At 40.2% G+C, this 23,588-nt stretch overlaps 1 protein-coding gene across 18 annotated transcripts in view; it reads right to left on the minus strand.

Moving 5' to 3' along the window:
* Positions 1 to 23,588, minus strand: part of NAV3 (neuron navigator 3) — a 1,044,290-nt gene that overhangs the window by 209,800 nt on the left and 810,902 nt on the right. For all 18 annotated transcript variants that reach the window (XM_061639678.1, XM_061639673.1, XM_061639674.1 and 15 more), the window contains one exon: positions 18,206 to 18,321. In XM_061639678.1, coding sequence (XP_061495662.1) covers positions 18,206 to 18,321 — 116 coding nt within the window. The remainder of the gene's footprint in view (positions 1 to 18,205; positions 18,322 to 23,588) is intronic.

Raw genomic sequence — 23,588 nt, forward strand, 5'->3', positions numbered from 1 at the left:
TTGTTTTTAATTGCTATAAACTGCCCAGAGAGCTTCGGCTATGGACGGTATATAAATGTAATAAATAAGAAATCAGAAGAAGGCTAGGACTGGGGAGGGCAGCTATGACAGAACTAGAAAAGGTCCTCAAATGCAATGATGTATCACTGAACACCAAAGTCAGGATCATTCAGACCATTGTATTGCCGATCTCTATGTCTGGATATGACAGTTGGACAGTGAAAAAGGTGGATAAGAGAAAAATCAACTCATTTTAAATGTGGTGCTGGAGGAGAGCTTTGTGCATACCATGGACTGCGAAAAAGACAAATAATTGGGTGTTAGAACAAATTAAACCAGAACGGTCACTAGAAGCTAAAATGATGAAACTGAGGTTATCATACTTTGGACACATCATGAGAAGACATGATTCACTAGAAAAGACCATAATGCTGGGAAAAACAGCAGGGAGTAGAAAAAGAGGAAGGCCAAACAAGAGATGGATTGATTCCATCAAGGAAGCCACAGACCTGAACTTACAAGATCTGAACAGGGTGGTTCATGACAGATGCTCTTGGAGGTCACTGATTCATAGGGTCGCCATAAGTCGTAATCGACTTGAAGGCACATAACAACAACAATGATCTATAACTTATTCTCACTCTCTAATTCTTGTTAGGCTGGGAAGTAGCTGATTGTCAGATATCCAGTGTTAGCGTAGGCTGGTCTACTGGGGCTATTGGGACACAGTCCTCCCAATGAGAATGTCAAGTGACTAAAAAAAAAAATCTCCAGAATCTCAAAGCCACATATTCTTTCCTCACACACAATTTATACTTGTGAAGGCATTTGTCAATCTCCTGTATTCTGGCCAAACAGCTCTCTGTACCACTCGGCCAATCCTAATCCAAAACTACAGCTATGGCAAAAAGTTCCCTCCCATGTGTCTCTAAGCAGAAAAACCATGTGAGTGATATTTCCATAGGACTCTTGAGCTTTCAGCCCTACCTGGGTCTCATACCATTCTATTGTTACAGTGGCTGTATAGATATACAGCCACTATAGAAAATTAGAGAGGAGTCAGGACTGCTTCAAGAACAGCCCTATGTGCAAGCTTTAGTCTATATCAGAATCATACATTGATTGAGCATGCTCAGAGATGTTTCCCTGAAAGCCAGATTGCCTCATAAGTAACCAGAGAAGCTTCCTACTTCCTACTTCAAGGAGCTGTTTGCTTGATTGCTGGTTTATGTTTTGTTTTGTGACCTTACTAGAAGAAGGGAGCAAGCCAGCAATAAAGAGTGAATCTCTTTCTATAATAAATATCTATTTTCTATAATAAATATCTATTTTTACTTAATCACATACAGAGACTGTGTATGTGTTGCAACCAATTCAGTATTAACTGTTTCCCTGCATTCACTTGTTAAAAGGGGGCAGAGGAGATTGATCTGTGCCAGGTGCAATTCCAGAGTATTGCCCAGAGTATTTTCAGAAAAGGTATGTGGATCTGTTTCTGACAAGATCCTCCCCAAGCTTTCAAGTTTAGAATATCTTGAATTCAGAGGAATAGATGAAAATGCTGGTGCTAGGATTTCTAGCTTGCTTTTTTGTGTGTGTGAGTTTTGTCAGTGAATTTCTAAAAGGAAAAGTTTGGGCTCTGTGCTTGTCTGGACATGACTCCACATCCTTCCCCAAATTAGGGATATTCTCCTTAATCTCAGACATAACAGGATGATTACTGGTCTGGTATGATGTATTCTGCACCCATGCAATGATGACGGGTGAGTTTTATAGCAGCTCCATTTCCTGTTGACAATTCACTCAATTAGCTATTTTTTCCAGTTATAATTTTATCACTAAATGGTCCTTGAGCCAGCGTAAACATCTTGCTGGAAAAAACAGATCCGTCCGACCGTTTATCAACCTTTTATTGACTTTCTTTGCAAGTTATCAAGGCCGGAGAAAGCGAATGTTTGTTTTACTTCTCTAAACATCCTCTCTGTTATTGAAGTAACAGCAACTTCCAACTTCGGATTAACTGTTTATACCTGACCTTGCTTCCACAATTCATATTTTATCATAAATGTTTTATCGTGACTTAGCCATTTACCTATTTTGAAGCTACAAGCCGAATGAAGCTAACGAATTTAAAGTGATATTCATTGTTTTATTTTTTGTTAAAAAAATTTAACTCACCATTTTTACAACTCACCTAACATTTGTTACTCGAGGAATTTCATTTATAATTTTTAAGTTTTTTAAACTTTTAAATGGTACTTACTAGAAAAAATTATAAGGACCTTGGACTTCCGTTATAACACGATTTTACAAGTCTCCCTAATAGAGTAAAACAGTCCAAAATAACCAGCTATTTTCAACATGAGAATAGAACGCCCGCACTGGAGCTTAACCAAACTATTCCTGATGTTCCTGATCAAATGGTGGTCAATTATGATACTAATGAGTGGACTTTATCCAAGTTCCATCCTTTGGATCCACAAACTGAAAGTGAGGCTCAATCCAATCTGGCATATGAATTGGCTGAAGCAATGGCAGACGATGATCTATTAAACTTATCCGATCATAGCTCGATGCCACCGCTTGAATCCTCTTCCTGTTATTCCAAGGACACTAGCTGGCTACAGTCTAGTAGGCCATTAGATAAAGACTCCAAGAACCAAGGTTCTCCAAAGTCCAGCATTATTATGAGAAACAACAACTGGTGTCAAGCAATGACTCAGTCCATGAATCAATTAGCTAACTTTGTGGCTGAGTCCAACTCTCTACTGACAACTCTTACAACTCTTATTGTAAATTTAGCAGGCCAACTTAATCCTGCTCAATACAATGAGGCACCTTCCATTATCAAGTTGACTGTGCATGGAAAGCACCACACTCATACGGACCCCCCTATACTGGTTGATAAGCAGAGGCGTACGTAGAATCCTTCCTCAAAGCTAAACAAGAAGAGTAAAAACCAGAAAACCGTCAGAGTACGAAATAAACGCCGTATGAACTTTGGCAAATTATTTAGGATAATGCAGTCGTCTAAAACCACTTCAAACAAGCCTAATTCAAAAAGAAAACGGAAATCCAAAAAACCCAAGCAAAAAGTTACTACTTTTCTCAATTCCGCCCAGAGTTCTACGACTGGATATGGCCCTGTTCAGCTTCACCAAGATACTGAATGTGATCCTAAAGACTCTAACCACTCTCTCCCTATTCATGACGAACCTCGATCGAGCCTGCTATCATCTGAAAAGGACGATAATCACGGTGCTTTTCCTAAGATTAAATCAAGTCCTTGGAAATTGATTCTGAATAAATCTAAGCTGGTCATATTAAATTATCCGAAACCCAGAGGTTTGGTTTCTCAATATGCAAGGAGACTACATCTAATAAAAAATTTGTCTGATTTAATTCCAAGTTCCTTTTACATTATGGACATAGCTAACATTGAATACTTATTTTATAATTACAAAAAAGCTACTGCGTTAATAACTTTTTATGAACCAGAAAAAGCTAAATTACTTTTTGATTTTAAATCTTCTTTATCTCCTCTGAATCTTACTGTTAAGAGGGTTTTTGTCAACACGGCTGAACCACTGAACTTGATGAACTATTATAATACCCATACGAATCCCTCTATTTCTCCAAAATTGAGGCTTCTGACAAAGACCAATAGAATGTTGTACATAGAATAAGTCTGTAATGCGGCTGTAAATGTCAAGGCCCTAGCCACTGGCAGAGAAGCAATAAATAAACCTTGATGCCGAAACAGCGATGTGGGAGTGGGAGTTAGTAGGAATGAGAGAGCTGTAACTGTAATTGGAGACCGTAAAGCTGAAAGAGAAAGTGTTTGTAACTATCTGTGTAACCTATTGAGATTAGAAAGTAAAAGTCTCATCTTAACCAAAGAACTGGATCGGTTTCTTTCTTTTCTTACACGCACTCAGCCACAATCTTGCGCCATTCACACATGCACACACAACAAGGGTTATGGGCCCAGAATCAGGAGCAAAATAGAGCGTGTGCAGAGTGCAGTGAAGCAAGAAAGGCAGCGGAGCGCAGCTAACGAATGACGGAAGCACAGATGAGACTGATAAGGCAAGGAGAAGTGATAAGCAGACATGGCTGTAAATTTATCTGCTGGAATGCCTTTGGAACGCCTCACTGAACGAAATTATTCCTGCTGGAGAATACGCATGGAAGCATTTTTGACAAAAGAAGACGTATGGCAGGTCATAGAAAATGACCCACCGGCTGTCCCACCACCAGCACCTTGGATAAGGATGGAGGAAAAAGCACTATCGTTTCTGATACTGGCTGTGGACGTCTCACAGCTCCTGCACATCCAGTACAAACAAACAGCGAAGGAGATGTGGGAAGCACTGAGAGACGTACATGTTCGGAAGACTGCGAGTAGCAAGATATATCTGGCACGCAAATTGCATCAGATGAGATTAACTGAAGGAGTGACTATGTCTAACCATTTACTTGAAATGAAATGTTTGTTTGCTGAGTTAAGAGAGAGAGAAGTTATCCATACTCCTTTACAGCAGGTGTATATTTTGCTGTCATCTCTGGACTCCACCTGGGACCCTCTGATAAGTTCACTTGAAGCAATGCCCGATGATCAAATGTCACTTCAGTATGTGGAGGGCAAATTGATGCAGGAATGGGAGAGACGTGCAGAGAACAATGGAAAACATGAGAGAAGACCTGAAAGGAATGACAAAGAAACAAGACTATATGGACTTAAAGCATGCTATAAATGTGGGTCAAGGCAACATTTACAAAGAGACTGTGATAGAAAGAGAAATGGACAGAGACAGTCGTATGTACACGTAATAAAAGTGGAAGGTGACAAGCAGAAGAAAGATGATGAAGATGATGATTGGATTACAGATTCTGGTGCAACCCATTGTATGATAAAAATGTAAACTTATACAAAACTATGCGTCCCACACAGGAATCAGTGGTGCTGGCTGATGGCTCATTAAGGCAAGTTGTGGCATGGGGTACTGTGTATGTTAATGGGTTAAAGACAATAATCACAGACGTGTTATGTGTTCCAGAACTAAACAATAACATTATTTCAGTAGTTAAATTAAACAGAATGGGATATGTGGTTAAATTTGACAGGGGGATCTGTGAGATACGACAGGGAGACAAAATGTGCGTAACTGGAAGCCTTAAGAAGTCATTGTTTTATGTAAACTTGGGTGCACTGGGAAAAACAGCTAAAATAACAAATGAAAAGGAACATAAAGATTGTGCACATGTTTGGCACAGAAAGTTGGGGCATGTCAATTATGAGACAATTGGTAAAACACCTTTGCATAGTGATGATTTAACATTAAAGGAATGCAAGAAGCACGTGGAGTGCGAGGTTTGTAAACAAACCAAAGCGACAGTGGCACCAATAAATAAAGAAACCACAAGCAGTGCCAGCCGACCGTTTCAAACAATTCACATAGATTTAGCAGGACCATATCAGCAGTCACATGGAGGTGCTAAATATGTTTTTGTCATAGTTGATGATTACTCCAGATATTGTAAAGTATTTCTGCTGAAAAACAAAAGTGAAGCTGAAGGGAAACTTAAGCAGTTTTTGAAAACAGTAGAAGTGCAACATGATACCAAAGTGAAGCAAATACGCTCAGATCAGGGCGGAGAGTTTACAAGTAACACTCTGGAGAAATACTTGTTAGATAAGGGCATAGAACATGCTAAAACTGCCCCATTTTCACCGCATGAGAACGGGGTGGTGGAGAGAAAAAACAGGACACCTCAAAGTGCAACAAGGGCAATGATACAGGACTCTAATCTATCACCAATGTTTTGAGGTGAGCGTGTTTTATATGCGACATATATACAAAACAGAATCCTTCACAGAGCGTTGAATATGTCACCTTATGAAAAGCTGTACAAAAGGAAGCCTAGGCTACAGCACATACAACAATTTGGAGCTAAATGTTGGGTACACATACCAAAGGGAAGGAGAGGCAAACTAGCGCCTAGAGCACAAATGGGATATATGCTGGGCTTTCAAAATGCTTATTACAGGGTATGGTTGCCACATCAAAGGAAAGTTATTCTTAGCAGAAGTGTACAAGCTCAAGAACCAGAATGGGGAGCAACAGTGCTAGTAGATTTAGAAAACATAAATAAAAGAAACAAAACAGTAGACCAAGAAATAAAACAAGAGGAAACAGCACCAGTACTTGTAAAACATGAGGAAAGTGAAGCACAGGTGATACCCAGAAGGTCAGAAAGAACAAACATAGGAAAGCCTCCTGATCGTTTTCAGATAAGTCACGTAAAAGCAAATGCAGGAGATGAAAACATGCTGAGTACAAGAAAAATGTTTCATGATGACACGTTATACCTGGAATGTATAAAATGAGAGAAAGTGTAAACTGTGTAAAATAAACTGTATAACAACGTGTGAAACAGAAATGAGAAATGTCTGTAAAATGTTTGTAAGTAGTCTTACTGGAAAGGTGGGAGCTGTTGTACATAGAATGAGTCTAATTTCCAGAAAGACTACAAAGGGGTTAATGCGGCTGTAAATGTCAAGGCCCTAGCCGCTGGCAGAGAAGCAATAAATAAACCTTGATGCCGAAACAGCGATGTGGGAGTGGGAGTTAGTAGGAATGAGAGTGAGAGCTGTAACTGTAATTGGAGACCGTAAAGCTGAAAGAGAAAGTGTTTGTAACTATCTGTGTAACCTATTGAGATTAGAAAGTAAAAGTCTCATCTTAACCAAAGAACTGGATCGGTTTCTTTTCTTACACGCACTCAGCCACAATCTTGCGCCATTCACACACGCACACACAACATAGAACTGCTAACCATCGAACCTCTCTGCCAGACTTAAACCCGGTCTTTAGAACATCCGAAGAACCCTTTGACGCTCAAGTTTTCATTCATAAGGCAACAGCTGCTGAAGACACATTCCTCCCTGAAGAACTTGCTCTGCTTGAAACTTACTCTAGGCTCCCGGAGAAAGATCAAAATGACATTGAGGACAAAATAGTTAAATTGGGATTGGCCTTAAAGACTCGTAGAGTTAAAAATGAGCAAGTCCCCAGTTCCTCGTCTAACGTCATTGCGGATTCTCAAAATGCAATTCCCATTGTCTTGATCAGTGAATCAACTCTACCGCCTAATCCTAACAGCACTATACCTCAAAACCTTCTTTCTCACAAACCCTCTGAGTTTTGTCCTATATCTTCTGGCTCTTCGATCTCCTCCCGACCGTCAGCTTCCAACGCATATACAGTCAAGGTTCCGGCAGAAACTATCTGACAAACAACGAATCCTCCTGTCGCTAATTTGAAGATGCTCTCTTGGAACATTGTGGGTTGGAAAAATATAACTGCTGATCCTGCCTGCCTTTCTTTTCTAAACAACATCATATTTTATTTCTCCAAGAAACCTGGATGACGACCGATTTTGGCTTGGATGGATTTTCAGCGTACCAGTTGATGGCGACTCCTAGTACGAAGGGAGGCCGCCCTATAGGCGGCATTTCCCTTTTCATCTCAACGGCCCTGCAGGTCTGTATTCTACCAGTTGACCCACTACCTAAAGTTGCAGTGGCCGTAATTATAAGATCATCCCTTCGCTCTTTACTTTTGGTTAATGTCTACTTACCCCTCCTAAAGATAAAATGGCGGGTTCTACAATGATAACCAGCCTAGAAAATTATCTATCGAATTTATTTCTTCTTCATCCAGATGCGATGTTAGTTATATTAGGAGATTTTAATGCCAGAATGGGTCCATCAGATGAGGTTTTATTCGCCAAATTTCAGCAGGTGGTCCCTTCTATAGACGATACTAATGACCTTCCCAGCAGACAATCAAAAGATCTAGGCATAACCTACACTGGGTTTTGCCTAATAAATATGATAACTAGACTGAATTTAATTTTACTGAATGGGAGAACTATTGGTGATATGGAAGGAGAATTTACCTTCCTATCAGCTAGAGGGGCTTCAGTGATCGATTTTGGGATTGTTGCCTGCGAATTATACCATTCAATTAGCCTCTTTAAATCCATTGAAAGACCTGAAAGTGACCATTCTCCTATTGAATAGAATTTTGTTTGGAACTCGCCTTTACTTATAGAGCCCCAGACTTTTACTGAATCAGTCTATGAATTTCTTCCTAGAAGAGTTAAATGGATACCAACACTTGAGAAACAGTTAAATGATAGACTCTTTGCCCCGGATTTGCTTCTATTAAGAGATCAGATTCTTACATCTTCTACCCCCTCAGTTTCCTATCAATGTTTTCATCAAATATCAAAGATATTACAGACTATTTTATTAACGAACTATATACATAAACCCCATAGCAGTTCTTTTACCTCTAAATCTTGGTTTGATAAGGATTGTGTGGAAATGAAAAAATCTTTAATATCTAAATTTAAGGCTTATAAGGTGGCTCACAATTTTGAATCGCTCCAAGCGTATTGTAAAAAAAAAAATTATATAAACATCTAATAAAACAAAAAAAGAAATTGAGTCTTCATGAATCTTGGCATCACTTGTTATATGCCTCGAGACTGAAAAACTCCAAACTATTTTGGGACATTGTCTCTAAGAACTGGCCAAAACCCCATTATGTGGGATGTTACGTTCATCCCAAAGTTTGGGAGAATTATTTTTACGAATTATACAACCATGACGTAACTTTAGTAGGCTTTAACGATCTGCCAACGGATATCCCCGAATGGGAACCGGTTACTACCAATGAGATCCTTGAACTGCTATCCAAACTAAAGGCCAATAAGGCCCCGGGCGCTGACAGCATTCCAGCGGAGATGTACAAAATTAATGTTCAATGGTGGGCCCCACTATTAGCGGCATTTTTCACGCATATTGACCAATCAATGGTAATACCTAGTGATTGGGGGACTGCTATAATTTTCCCAATACACAAAAAAGGCCCGCTGCACGTTCCTTCCAACTTCAGACCCATAAGTTTGCTGAATATCATTAGCAAACTATATTTTGCTCACTTGTATGCTAAACTAAGTGATTGGGCTGAACAGAATGAAGTATTAGCTCCGGAACAAGCAGGCTTCCGGAAGGGTCGCTCAACGCTGGATCATGCCTTGGTTCTCAGCATTTGGTAGATAAGCATAAGGGAAGATCTGGGAGTGCATTGTACACTGCCTTCATTGATTTGAGGACAGCGTTTGATACAATCTTGAGGGAAAGACTCTGGTCCAAATTAGCTTCTACTAATATTGACCTTCGTTTATTGTCTTTAATACGGGGCATGTATCAGAACACCTATTTATGTGTCCGTTGCAACCACTCAGGTCAGCTGACCAACCCTATTCCCACCCACAAGGGGGTCAAACAGGGTTGCATCTTGGCCCCATTATTATTCAATATTTACATAAACACGATTGTGCCCCAGATCCATTCTGTTGTTTCACACTCCCCAAAATTAGCTGATATTTCTAGACCCATTCTACTTTATGCTGATGATATTTTATTAATTTCAAGAACTCTGGTAGGTCTGAGGAGACTGCTAGTTGGGGTAGCCACTTTTTGCTCTGAAGAATCATTAACAATTAATCATGATAAAACCAAGATCGTGATCTTCACCAACAAAAGAACAAAACATGTATGGGATATTAATGGCCACCCTATAGATCAGGTCAAAGCAGTTAAATATCTTGACATTATTTTCCAATCAACTGGCTCATGGGCTTTACATATGAAGTCAGTTATTCTAAATGCCAAAAGAACGACGAAAGCCCTACTTTCCTTTTATTTTAATAAAGGGGGTCAGCTCATTATTCCAGTCTTAAGAATCTTTAAAGCCAAAATAATCCCTCAGTTAGTATATGGTTCACAAGTTGCAACTTACACAAATTTTGCCCAATTGGAAGCAGTTCAGAATATGTTTCTTCGGTCTATTTTTGCTGTTCCCTCGTGTGTCCCCAGCTTCATCCTACGCATGGAAGTGGGAATACCATCTTTAGAAGCACGAATTTGGTCTCTGAGGATCAGCACTTGGCTGAATTTACTATTCAGTTCCAATGGAATAGCTTCCCATATCTTGCAAGATAGATTTCATTCCTCTTGGGAAGAGATGCTAGTACCAAAATAACTTCCCTGGGGTTCTCTATTCCTGTAATACTAAATATGGGCTTTTCAAGAGCGAAAGTGCAAATTTTACAACGTGTAAATGACTTGGATCTTCAACAACACCTGGCTCTCGTTAAAAAACACATATTTAACCCTAACCCCCAATGGCCAATGCAATATCTCTTTAATTTATCTCTACCGAAGTACAGGAAGGCATTTATGTGGGCAAGGTTTAACTGCCTACCAAATGCGATCCTGCTGGGCAGATTCAATAAAACTCCATTTAATGAGCGGCTATGCCCTTGTAATGCGAAGGCAGTTGAAACACTTAATCATGTTTTTTTCCACTGCTCCTTTTACCAAGAAATCAGAAATTCCTTAATCAACCCTTTACTTACTCACCTTCCAGGCAGAACTGAGGATTTCTATATTAAATATCTCCTTGCCGGTCAACTCGCCCATATTACTGAGCCAGTAGCCAAATTTTGTGCCATAAGTATTTCTATTAGGAAAGGTATAAGCCTGTGTACTTAGATTAGCTGTTCCTTATCTACTGTGATGTGCTTTATATTACATAAGTTTAATTTCATAAGTAAATGGGTAATGTCCATGGTAATTAACTCTGTTTTATCATTTTAGTTAATAATTTTAACTTATAGCTCAATTTTTAGTATATTTGAATGTTTTCCCATCTCATATACCGTAATTTATTTCATATTGTATATGTATATGCATATATAAATGTATAAAATCTATAACCAAATCCCGACTGTTCACGGTAAATAATTTTCATCCATCATGTTAGTTAACAATCTTAAATGTGTTTAATTGTTTTATATTTTGTATGTTGTTATGTATTCTTACTTGTCTTCGACCGTAATAAACAATACCACTACTACACCCATGCAGAGGTTATTACTTCACATTTTCAGGACTGAGCCCTGCATATGTTCTGCTGTGCTCAAATGTGCCCTGGCTCAAATGAAACAATGTTTTTTGTCTGTTGGTTGGAATACTTTTTCTCTAAATTAAAAGAACAAAATGTTTTGGATAATAAAAAGTTAAATTGATTTTTTTGGGGGGGAGGAAAACCATTCAGCTGGAAGCAAGTGTTCCTCACATTTTAAATTTTTGTGTGTATGTATTTAGTGTTTTTTGGGGGGGTAATAGATGCATAGGTGTAATCCATGCTCACGTCATGAGGTATGACAATTTCTAAATAAGAGGTATGGATCTTCAATCTTGCCTGAAAATCAGACTTGGTCCTCTTACATGGAAGCTCTTCCACTGTCCAGAGATGTGCAGGGAACTGCTTTTTCTTTAAGTGAGGAGACAGTGGCATCCTGCACATGTGTAACGGCACACTTTCCTAAATAAATGTTGTACAACTCCTATTGTGATGAAAACAACAAAGTTAAAAATTGCAGCCCTATCAAGTCAATATGTTACCAGCCACCACTGCTCAGTACAGTTTTGCACATGTTCAAAGGCAATCTCATTAAGAACAAGTCATTTTACTTTTATTTGCATTTTAGTGGAACTAAGGCATGTTTTGTATTGTCACAGTAACACTGAAACAGAAGAATACAAAAACCAGAAATGCAGAGCACAGTATCACACCAATTTCAAAAGCCACTGAGGGACAATTTAAATGCTATTGCCCCCACACAGAGAGTACTGGTGAGTACTTACAGCGCAATGCCAACAATTCACCTGCAAGAGCATAGTTTAAAAGGCTCTTACCCTGTGTGTTGGCTACGCACATGCATTATCCGCATGTCAGTGCAACCACTCCCAGGGATATACAATTCTGGAGTATATCACGTGCATAGAGTAAGAGCCTTTTAAATGTTACACCCACCACCCTAAGAACTGACAAGGTTAGTGCTTTTTGGCAGCCATTCAAGAGGAAGTGTAATGCTTAAATCCAGCATGAGTGACCTCAACAAGGAATGACATTTCCTGAGACATTTCCAGTACTCTGTGCAATAAGATGTCAAATGGCTAACAATCTTGTTTGCTGCTGTGTTTGCACATCAACTCCTTCAAAGAACAAAGTAACTGCAGATATCAAGGGAAGGATGACAGACTACAAAAAAAGAATGATTATCAACAGGTATCCCTTGATGAATAATATTCTTAGGCTGATGAAATATTCTTGATGTATTTTTTTTTTGATTCCTCCATCTTTATTCCTCACTAAGGATATGCTAGAATTCTGCCCAATTTGGATTTGGTACCAAATTTTCTTTTTTCTTTTTTTTATAATTTTTATTCAAATTTTTCCAAAAACAAACAAAACAAAGTCAAAAAAACATAACAATACAACAACAAAAAATGAAAATAAAATAGTTGACTTCCGATTTGTCACAGATCAGCTATACGTATATAATATACATCAAACCTGTCCCTTAATATATACATACAGAATCCCTTTTCTCCATAGGCTGTCTTAATTATTCTTGATGTATTGTTGATGTATATCTTGCGCCTGCTGCCCCCTCCCCCCTTGTGCGTGCTGCCCCTCCCCCCTTGTGCCTGTCACCCCCTTCCCCTCGTGCCTGTTCCCCCCTTGTGTCTGTCACCCCCTTCCCCCTTGCACCTGCTGCCCCCTCCCCCCTTGCACCCATCATCCCCTCTCCCTCGCACCTGTTCCCCCCTTGTGCCTGTCACCCCCTCCCCCCTCACACCTGTCACCTCTCCCCCTCACGCCTGGAGATGCCCTCTTACTCTTGTAACTGTGGAGCTAAATGTAGTTACAGCAACTTCCAGCTAACCTTGGTGGAGTTCTGACTTCTATCACTAAGCAATATGTTATGCTTGATATCAAGCCGGACCAAAACCTGAAGCAAATTGCATAGGTGTAATAGTGCACATTTGCTCCTCCTTCATGGCTCAAATTAGCTGTACACATAAAGTTCAGAACTGTACATCCAGATTTGAAATGTGTGTTCACCAACAGCATTACACAAGCATGTAAAACAGTGCTCCAATTGTCTAAGAATTCTTCTTTACAACACTTCATGGTGTTCTAGAACAGTGTGATATTGTGTCATAATAATTCTTAAGGCTGAAATAGATCTCACAGAAATACTTCAAAGTAGCCAGGGGGGAGGAAGGGGTTGTAAGGTTGACTGGAGCTATGGTGTTGGAGAGGGGAGTTAGCAGGTCCCCTATTTGCTGTTTTCCAGACCAGTTGCCCCTGAAATAGCTATAAACCCAACCTGTGCAAAAAAAAAAAAAAAGTACTGCTATCAGGAGCTTCAGGGGTAATTTAATGGTATGGGGCAAAGGGTTAAACCACACTTCCTCCTCCTGCTGCTGTTGTATGTGCATGTATAACACAGTTGCATGTATTTTTGGATTCTCCTTGCAGGCACAACTATAGGGGCTGTTGTGATGAACTCCTGTACTTCAAAATGTACTGGTACACCACTAGTTGCTGCACCAATACAAATCGTACAAACGTAGTTGCTTTTAAGTGGGGAAGAACTACTTGCAGATCTCCTGCATCATGTCTGTTTTGGCCCTTGCAACAATCCAAATCTATGGAACATTTCCCAGGACACCACAGTTAAATGAAATAGTACATGAGGTATTCCAAGTGCACATGGTGTTTGAAACTTTGTGTACTTAGCTATCATGACTAACAGACTTCATGCATTTATCTAATCCTTTTAAAAAAGCCAAATAAGCTAGGGCCTTCACCAGATTTTATGGCAATGCCCTGCAAGTGAATTATGCTTTGTAGGAAGTTGATCCCTTCTTTTTGTCCATTTGAGCCATTATATGGCACCATTATTTATCTTAATTTATGCATTTCTTTCCAAAATATATGGCAAATATTGGCTTGAAATCAGTTAGTCTCTTTGATGCAGCTTGGATTGCCAAGTATTCAATTAATAGCTGGCATGCATGTGCTCTTGTGGTATAGCTCCTTTTTGGAAATTGCAGTTAAGCGACGAAATAAAACACAGAGACATCAGCTTGGGTTGAACAAGGGCCACTTTATTAAATTACAGCAAGAAAAAACCCAATTTAAAGTGACCTGCAGAGGGAAGCCTAGGTGCGGGAACTGTCTATGAGCAAGTAGCTTGCCAAACAGCTCTCAGGCGACCAGCCCCTGTTGGGGTAAGGGCAAGCCCATCTGCTTACCCCTTACCCTGACCACACCTTGTAGGTGAGTAGGGGGGCCTTCCCACATCATCCCCACCCGGGGCTGAATAACCCCTGGGTAGATGAGATAAGTTGGCCCCAGAAGCAGCCCATATCCTGTCCTCGAGCCACAAAGCCGTGACAGACAGGCCTCCGGAACCACCAATCACCTCCAAAGGTGCCTAAGGGGGCCACCTAGCTGTCCTTAACTATTCCCTTCCCGCACTTTTCCTCTACCAGTGCTATAACGAACTGCCCTGAGAGGGTATTAACCTTTCTTAATGTCAAGTAGCCAATTAGCCAAAACCTCCTATTAATAACAATGCCCCATAACCTGATTCCCTCCTCCTCCCATAATGTGGAGCAGGCAAAAAACCTGCCCGCCAACAAGGGTGGGCAGGATAAAAATTCCTACTCGGCCCGAAGCGACGCCTAGGCACACCATAAAAGAGGGAGGGCAGGGTGGGCATCGCAGCTGCAAGAGGAAGGTAGGAGGGGCGGCTGGGCTTAAATAAGCCCAGCAGCTCCGCCCCTAAGGTCTGCTGCGTCGCGCTCGCATCATAGACGCAACATGCGACTTTGCCTTCATTCAAGATGGAGGCAGCAGCTTCGTCCCAACCTGCAATTGTGCCCAGCCTGTCTCCATTTTGGTTAATGACTGTGCCGAGGTATTGATAATCCTCAACAAATTCAATCTCCTCATTGTCAATTTTAAGTTACATAAATCTTTTGTTGTCATTATTTTAGTCTTCTTGACATTCAGCTGTAGTCCTGCTTTTGTGTTTTCGTCTTTAACTTTCATTATCATCATGGTCTGTGGGTGGGTAGGAGGCGACAAGGGAGGTGTAGAGTGAGATGGGGTGGAGTGGAGAAATCAATTGTTTAAAAAAATGGAGTGGAGGGGAAAAGGAGCCGGAGGGCAAGAACATGGATAAAGGAGGAGAAGGAGTCAGCAGCAGAATGGAGATAAAGAACTGTGGAGGTGAAAGATGACAACGTGCGTGTGTGTGTGTGTGTGTGTGTGTGTGTGTGTGTGTGTGTGTGTGTGTGTGTGTGTGTGTGTGAGAGAGAGAGAGAGAGAGAGAGAGAGAGAGAGAATACTGTGTTTGCACTTGGCACACAAAGTGTCTCTGGCTACTGTGCTGCATTTGCAATATTTTAACTTTTTTGCATCTCAAGGGAAAATGTTTGCTTGGGTGAGTGTCCCTTAGTTGGTGGCAGCGCATGGTCTGGGAGGTGGTTAAATGAGAGAGATTATGCTTGCTGGCTGAGTGGGGGGGGTTGCACTTGGTTTGACGTGCAAAGATCTGAGTAGTGGCCTCTGCCTCCCTCTCCACCTCCCTTACCAGCGGAAAGACCACCATTGCTATCATGGATAACAAGAATTATTCTACTACCTCTGTATGCGTGCATTTATTTTTAATGTTGTTTTAGGCTACTTAGATGTGCAGCAGCCAAGGCCAGCACCTTATAGGCATTTTTTTAAAAAAAGTAACTGAAATGTAACTGTAGTGATTACTTGTGAGAAAAAGTAATCAGTTACTTTCAGAGCAATTGTAATTGTAACGGTAATTATTAATTTTTTGGGCCATGTAACTGTAACTGTATTTTATTACTTTTTAAAAGTAATCTTCCAAGCTCTGGTTCAGAACAAACATTGTGTGGCATGTGTAATGCAAGATCCACAAATCAAAGCAATCAAGTAGGTGCATATGGGTGTTTCAGGAGGCATTTTTGATGATCAAGATAGCCCTCCAGATGTCCTACTTCCATCAGCCTCAGCAAGAATGGTCAATGGTCTAGGGATGATGGAAGATGTAGTCCAACAAAAACTGAAGAGTCATTTGTTCTCCCCTGCCCCCCCTATACCTCTCAACCTGGCAATTCCATTAAATTATTATGCCTAATAATAATTGCTAGACCCATTCTCTGTGAATTTGTCTAAGTACCATTTGAAGCAATTTAAGCCAGTTGTCATCACCATATCTAATGGCAGCAAATTCCATAAGGTAATTAGGTCATTTGTGAAGTAAACTTATTTTCTGTTTCCTAACTCTACTACTCATCATTTTTTCAAAGTTCTAATGTTATGCAAAAGGAAGAATTTATTTTTATCTACTTTCTCCACACCATGCAAAATTTTTAAAAGTCTGTTATGGCCCTGCTTTTCTAAATTAAGGATGCAAAATGCTTTAGGCTTTCTTTAGAAGAAAAATATACTGATCCTCTGATAATTTGATATATTTTTGTATCATTCTTTGTTTGTGGCTTTGTGTTATAGTAGGATTGTGATCCTATGGATATCTATTCAGCAGTACTGTATACAGCAAAGTTGGAGAACCCTTTTCAGGCTGAAGGTGGCATTATTCCCATGAAAAGCTATATGATACCACATTCAGTTTGCAAGTGTGGGGAACCTCCAGCCTCTGGGCCAATCATGGGGTCCAGTTTAGCCGTTGAAGCGATTTTCCCCAAACCACACCCACCCGCCCTCCAGCTGATGTCCCTAGTGAGGGCAGGCATTTGAAGATGTGCTCCTGTCTGCACTTCAGCTGATGAGCAGATCAGAGTGTGCCTTCAACCCCCTTTACCCTTCCCCTTCAGACTGCAAAGGTCTGAAGGTGAAGTGTGTGTGTTTGAAAATGTGCTCCCATCTGCCTTTCGGCTGATGGGTTGATCAAAGCACCTTCAAACCCCTCCGCACTTCTCTCTGAGACCTCATTGATCTGAAGAAGAAGAACAGGAGAGGGGCATTTGAAGGTGCTTCCCATCTGCCCTTCAACCGATGGGCCCATCGGATCATGCCTTCAATCCTTCCTGCATTTCTTCATGTTGGGTGGGGGGATGTTTGAAGGCATGCTCCCATCCTGGATAGATCAGAGCACACCCTCAATTTGATTTGAAGTCCCCAAAATCAAGGCTCCAAAGAGAAGCATCACCTGACACCACTATGATTGACAGTTGTGCGGCTCCACCCACTTTGGCCTACCAGGGAAGGGGAGATGAAGATCTGGCCCTCCAGCAAGAAAATGTTCCCCACCCCTGCAGTAGTGGCAAGGGCCAGATCCACACATAATCCCTTAAATACAGACAGAAGTATTTCCCATGTTAACAGAGGCATATATTTAATTTTTAGCTCTCTTAAATTTCACTTTACATTTTCTCCATAGACTATTTGCTTTTACAATTTTTTTTAAAAAAAATGCTCTTCAACACCCTTTATTTGTCCTGATTGTGCGCAAAAGGCAAAAGTAAGTGCACAGCTGAACTGCAAGTCCTACCTTACAGCTTTTCAAAGCCTCAACATTCAAAATGCAGTTGCATCCCAAAAATTGCAGTTACAAAACACATGAATACTTTTAGCATATCTACAAAGAACACAAGTCTAACTCTCTGGTAAGACATTCCCCACTCTGCTTTGATCTCTGTAGCAGATCTTTGTGAGGAACGGGCTGCAATTGCACACTTTGCACAACATTGAAGTCTTTTCCCCTTTCACTGACTCCTCATTGAACAGCTAAAGTATGGGGGGAAAGGAGGGGGCAGATGTAACCTGGTTGTGTTATCCAGCCCTTGGGCCAGAGATCCCTCATCCCTGGTATATAAACAAAAGCTCCTCCTAACACAAAAATCTGACATTGGCGAATTGAGAGGGACTGTTCAACGTGCAGTCCACCAGTGCTCCCTTAGCGACACACGATAGGAGGCAACAGAATAGCCAGAAATGAACAGGAATTACTTGTGAGTAAACATTCATCAAAGTACGTTAGCCACGGGGAAAGGCATCAAAATATAGCTCCAATTCAGGCAGCCATGCAGACATATACACAATCTGTATTTTTAAGTTGTTTTAAATATTTGTATACAGTCTTTTCTATAAATCACATCAAAATTGGTTCAGAACAATTTCAATATAAAACAACTATATGTGTGTGTTTATACATTACTCACCAGATATTTCCTCTAGGCATTGTTTGGCAGTCTTACTATATGCCAAATCCATTTTTGTAGGACTGGTGCAGAAGTCAGCAGGTGGGAGAGAGGTACTGTCATTTTCTGAATGAGTTCTGAAATTAATCAAAGAGAATAACTGTAACATCTGTAATAGCCATAGCATTAACGGCCAATTCAAAGCACAGTGGACTGGTATTTATTTCATCAAAAGCCACATTCTGGAAATATCATTAACACATTTTTTACACAATTACAAAGTACTAAACTCTGGATTCAGACAGATAAGAATATATCCATATGTTTGCAAAGGAGGAAAGTTTACATCTCTTTTTTTAACTATATATATCCAGACAAAGTGTTAAGGACTAAATGTCTCTAACAAATTTCCCCTAGAAGATGAAAAATGAGTGGGAAGGGAATGGGAAAATCAATTTACTGGTTAACAACATTCCTGGTTAACCAAGCACATACTGGGAATTATGAGGTTCTAAAAGTTCTGCTGTTTTCTTGTCTCTCTCTTGGACTGTAAAGGAAAGCAGCAATACATTGCTATTAAAGATCAGCATTCAAAACAAACAAACCTTGTCCACAGGACAAACCTTGACTATAGCTTCTGATTAAGGAAGACAGAGTGTAATCATAAGTCCAGGTTTGGCTGACACACTAAGCTGTGACTTGGCTTACTCACTGGACTGAACTGAACCAAAAAGACTGGGGAGAAGCAAAATGGCTGCAATCTCTACCTCAACACCACTGCATGTACACATTTCTGGTAAGCTATTGCCTGGCTCACCGTGACATGCAAATAAGGCCAGGCTCACTCCATACAGCTAGAAATGTTTTCATTTCTTGAGTTTTACCACCCCTGTAAAATTGTGCCATTTTAAAATTATATTTATTATATCATACAAAAATAAAATGATTTTAAGACACAATTTTTTCTAACTATCTCAGTCTTGATCCATGTATTTAAAGGCAAAAGAACAAGAAACAAGAGCTCCCTGAGAAAGGCAATTAAAATGCAAAACTGATTTCACGGTCCCCTGGAAGTTACTTGTAATAATCAATGATAATTCCACATTTCTGAGTGCATTGATATCTGCTTTTTCTGAAAACCCAAGGATTACATTTAGTCTCACTCACAGAACTAGTTTGTTTTGTGAATATATGAAACAGAGAATTGGAAAAGTGAGTATATGGATCTTTTTGGTTCCTGATAAAAAACAGATGACACCTTGGAAGGCTTTTCTAAAAGCATGTATTTTACAAAATAACAACCTGTCAGTTATTTGCTATACACTTCCAAGTTGCTTATTTAATGGGTTTATTCAAGCGCATCTCAGAGCAGAATGCATGCTTCTGATGAAACTTTTTAAATGTTTAAAAGAGCAGCATAAACAGAAACTGACATCTTGTAGAATATACTGTACTTAGCTTTTTATTTTTCAAAAATTTCTGAGAAACAGTGAAGATAGTTAAGTCATTTTCTTTTGTTTGGCTTTGGCCAATGTTGTTATTAATTTGCATTAAACCAAGGGCAGACATAATGACCCAATATCAGAGGCACATGGCCTGGTTCAGACCTAACACTAAATGACATTTTGAAGTTTCGAGAATGAGCAAAGGAGAAACTCAGACTTGTCCCTTCTCATTCTTCACATCTGTGAGAACATTGAAAGGTTCCACCTTCTGTTTTGAATAAACTGCAGTATCCCATTAACTATGAATTTGGGAAACTGTGGCTAGTTCAAACAAACCAAAATCAAACGCAGGTTTCAGATCCTGGTTTATAAACTAACTGCAGCTGAAATAAACCACATTTTCCTGAGTTTGAACATAACAGGAACTGTATTTTATTCAAAGCCAAAGGGGGGAGCATTCTTCTACCCTCATGTGAACAGGAGGCAAAGAGAGACAGCAAGCCTGAGGCTCACCACAGCATATTTTTGTGACACCAAACCATGTTTTAGCATTGTGCCTGTATTGGCCCTCTATATTTCAGAGTTCTTAGCTGGTGGGTTCTTGTTAGCTTAAAATCAAAGCATCCAGTTTCCTAGAATTTGTTGGAAGTTTCACTTCAATCAATGCATTGCCTCACTGTGTGCTCTGAAACTTTTAACCATTAGGGGCAACAGATATAGTTAGTCAGTTGAAAGGACCCCTGCTTCAATTCTCTCCTTGTTACATTCCTCAAGTTTAAAAATGCAACTGATTGGTTAAACTATCATCACTTCCAGTTCCTCCTCCTTTTCCCCACAATTCTCTCTCTCCCTACCTTTTGAACTCAGCTAGTGCAAATGATTAGGCTTTCCTATCCACATGTACTTTCTTAATAAAATGAGTTTATTTTGTTCAAAATAAACACCACTCTCTTTCATATTCTTATTATATCTCCAATGAACTCTGCTGCTTAAAGCAACTCTCTTCATAGTGTTATGGGCCCAGACATAACTGGAGATTTATAAAAGAAAAAAGAAAAAGGAGTCTGTTGAGTCTGTAATACAGACAGATTAGATAAGAAAGTATGGCTTCTTCTGAATCTGCTAGGAGGTCTGATGCCATTGAGCTGCTAAATGACTCATACTACAGAAGATGGTCCTTTCAGATGAAAATGCTGCTGAATACTTTGGGGTTAGCCTTTTGGCTCATCTGCATGATGGTTTAGTGTGTGTTTGATGCTACCCACATCCCCTTTTAATTCATATGGTTCACAAGACGTTACTGGCAAACAGAAGGTATCACAGTTTCCCCCCTGTATATCTGTACTACCCCAATCCTCTGATAATACAAAAAGGGAAGGAAAACACATCTTCACTCATATCTCTAGTGCTTGCAGACACTTTTAGATGGGTGTGTCAATTGTTCCCCTCTCCATGTCCAGTCCCTCCTCCTCCCTTCTTTCATTTCATTCTGGAGCCACAGTTGGCTCCAGAATTGTACTCAAAGAGTGCTTATCAATGGTTCCTTCTCAAACTGGGCAGAAGTAATGAGTGGGGTGCCACAGGGATCAGTCCTGGGCCCAGTGCTCTTCAACATTTTTATTAACGACTTGGATGAGGAGGTACAAAACATGCTTGTCAAATTTGCAGATGATACAAAGTTGGGGGGCATAGCTAGTACCGTGGAAGAGAGAAACAAAATTCAAAGGGACCTTGATAGGCTGGAGCATTGGGCTGAAAACAACAGAATGAAATTCAACAGGGATAAATGCAAAGTTCTACACTTAGGAAAAAGAAACCAAATGCACAGTTATAAGATGGGGGATACTTGGCTCAGCAGTACATGTGAGAAGGATCTTGGAATAGTCGTTGATCACAAGCTGAATATGAGCCAACAGTGTGATGTGGCTGCAAAAAAGGCAAATGTTATATTAGACTGCATTAACAGAAGTATAATTTCCAAATCATGTGAAGTACTAGTTCCCCTCTATTCAGCACTGGTTAGGCTTCATCTTGAATACTGCGTCCAGTTCTGGTCTCCGCACTTCAAGAAGGATGAAGACAAACTGGAACGGGTTCAGAGGAGGGCAACAAAGATGACCAGGGGACTGGAAACAAAGCCCTATGAGGAGAGACTGAAAGAACTGGGCATATTTAGCCTGGAGAAGAGAAGACTGAGGGGAGATATGATAGCACTCTTCAAGTACATGAAAGGTTGTCACATAGAGGGCCGGGATCTCTTCTTGATCGTCCCAGAGTGCAGGACATGTAATAATGGGCTCTAGTTGCAGGAAGCCAGATTTCGACTGGACATCAGGAAAAACTTCCTGTTAGAGCCATACAACAATGGAACCAATTACCTAGAGAGGTAGCGGGTTCTCCAACACTGGAGGCATTCAAGAGGCAGCTGGACAGCCATCTGTCGGGAATGTTTTGATTTGGATTCCTGCATTGAGCAGAGCGTTGGCCTTATAGGCCCCGTCCAACTCTACTATTCTATGATTTCCTGTAGGCTGAGCAGCAACTTCCAGCTGCTCTCTCTCCCATTCTGCTGGCATTTTTATGTTCATCATCATCATCATCACTGTTTATTTGTATGTTGCTGCAAACTGTGCCTTTATTTTCTTTTCCCCCTAACCTGTGTGGAAAAGCACACACAAAGATTTGTATTTCAGCTGTATTGTACCAGTGAAAATACAAATAATCGCACTTCTGAGTTTTTTAAAAAATGAAACTAACTGGTAGAATAAAGTGAGCATGCTCGGTTGCCAGGTAACCAGGGAGTGGGAATGTTAAATTAGAGGGCATGGTCATTAGGAAACTGCATGATTGATCCTTCCCCTCAGTGTGAATACAAAACACGGTGTTTGCAGCTGGCACTGAGTCCTTACTGTGGATGGTGCAAACAGAAAACAGAGGTAAAAACAGCATCTTTAGTATGAAGTAATGCTCCCATATGGATAAGCCCTTTGTCCTCAAAGAACCAAGGCTAGAAGTGTCTGGAAAGAAACAAGATGAATGGGATACTGCAAACAGATCGTGTATCTCTAGCTATAAGTGATAATTTAATTTACTATATTGAAGATAAGCAAACTGCAAGTGAAATGTGGGAAAGGTTGAGGCAAGTTTTTCAACAAAATACAATGAATATTCAAGTTTCCTTGATGCTATATCTCTGTAAGAAGAGGCTTAAAGATCCAAATAATCTCTCAGAGCATATGAGTTATTTCTTGGGAACAGTAAGATAACTGGAGCAACACAAAAATTTACCTGAGGTAGCTAAGATTGGCCTTTTGCTCAATACTTTGCCTCCAGAATATGAAGGAATAATTAATTTACTTCAAGTTAAGGAAAATGTAACCGAGTTTTATCTAGGAATGTTTGCAAGAATTTAATCTAAGAAAACAGATACAAAATGAGGAAACTAAAAGCCAAGCTCAAGGCAAGCATTGTTTCTTTTGTGGAAGTAATCAGCATTCGAAATGTGCTTGCCCTCACCTGAGAAAACTCCTTAAGGCCAAATTCCAAGGGAATGAGTCAGCAAGACAAAAAGACAAAGGAGTAAGAGGGAATGCCTCTCCAGGAAATAATTTTGGAAAAGGAAATAAAATATGCACTGCAAAAGAAACAATTTATAGTTGGTTCAAACCAAGTCCACAACAAGATTTCCATAGACAGTGGGGCAACTTCACATTTCTTCAAGAGGCAGCTTGATGGCCACCTGTTAGGTATGCTTTAATTTAGATTCCTGCATTGAGCAGGGGTTGGACTCGATGGCCTTATAGTCCCCTCTATGATTGTATGATTTTCTCAGATATAGATATGGATTGTAAAGTCACAATTGGTTGCCCTATCAGCCAGCTCTCAGGCCTCCGGATGCTGCTTCTAAATGCCAGATTGGTGTGTAATAAAATCTCCCTCATTCACGATTTAATTGTGGA

This window comes from Rhineura floridana, chromosome 8 (genome assembly GCF_030035675.1).
Source record: "Rhineura floridana isolate rRhiFlo1 chromosome 8, rRhiFlo1.hap2, whole genome shotgun sequence".
Classification (NCBI taxonomy): domain Eukaryota; kingdom Metazoa; phylum Chordata; class Lepidosauria; order Squamata; family Rhineuridae; genus Rhineura; species Rhineura floridana.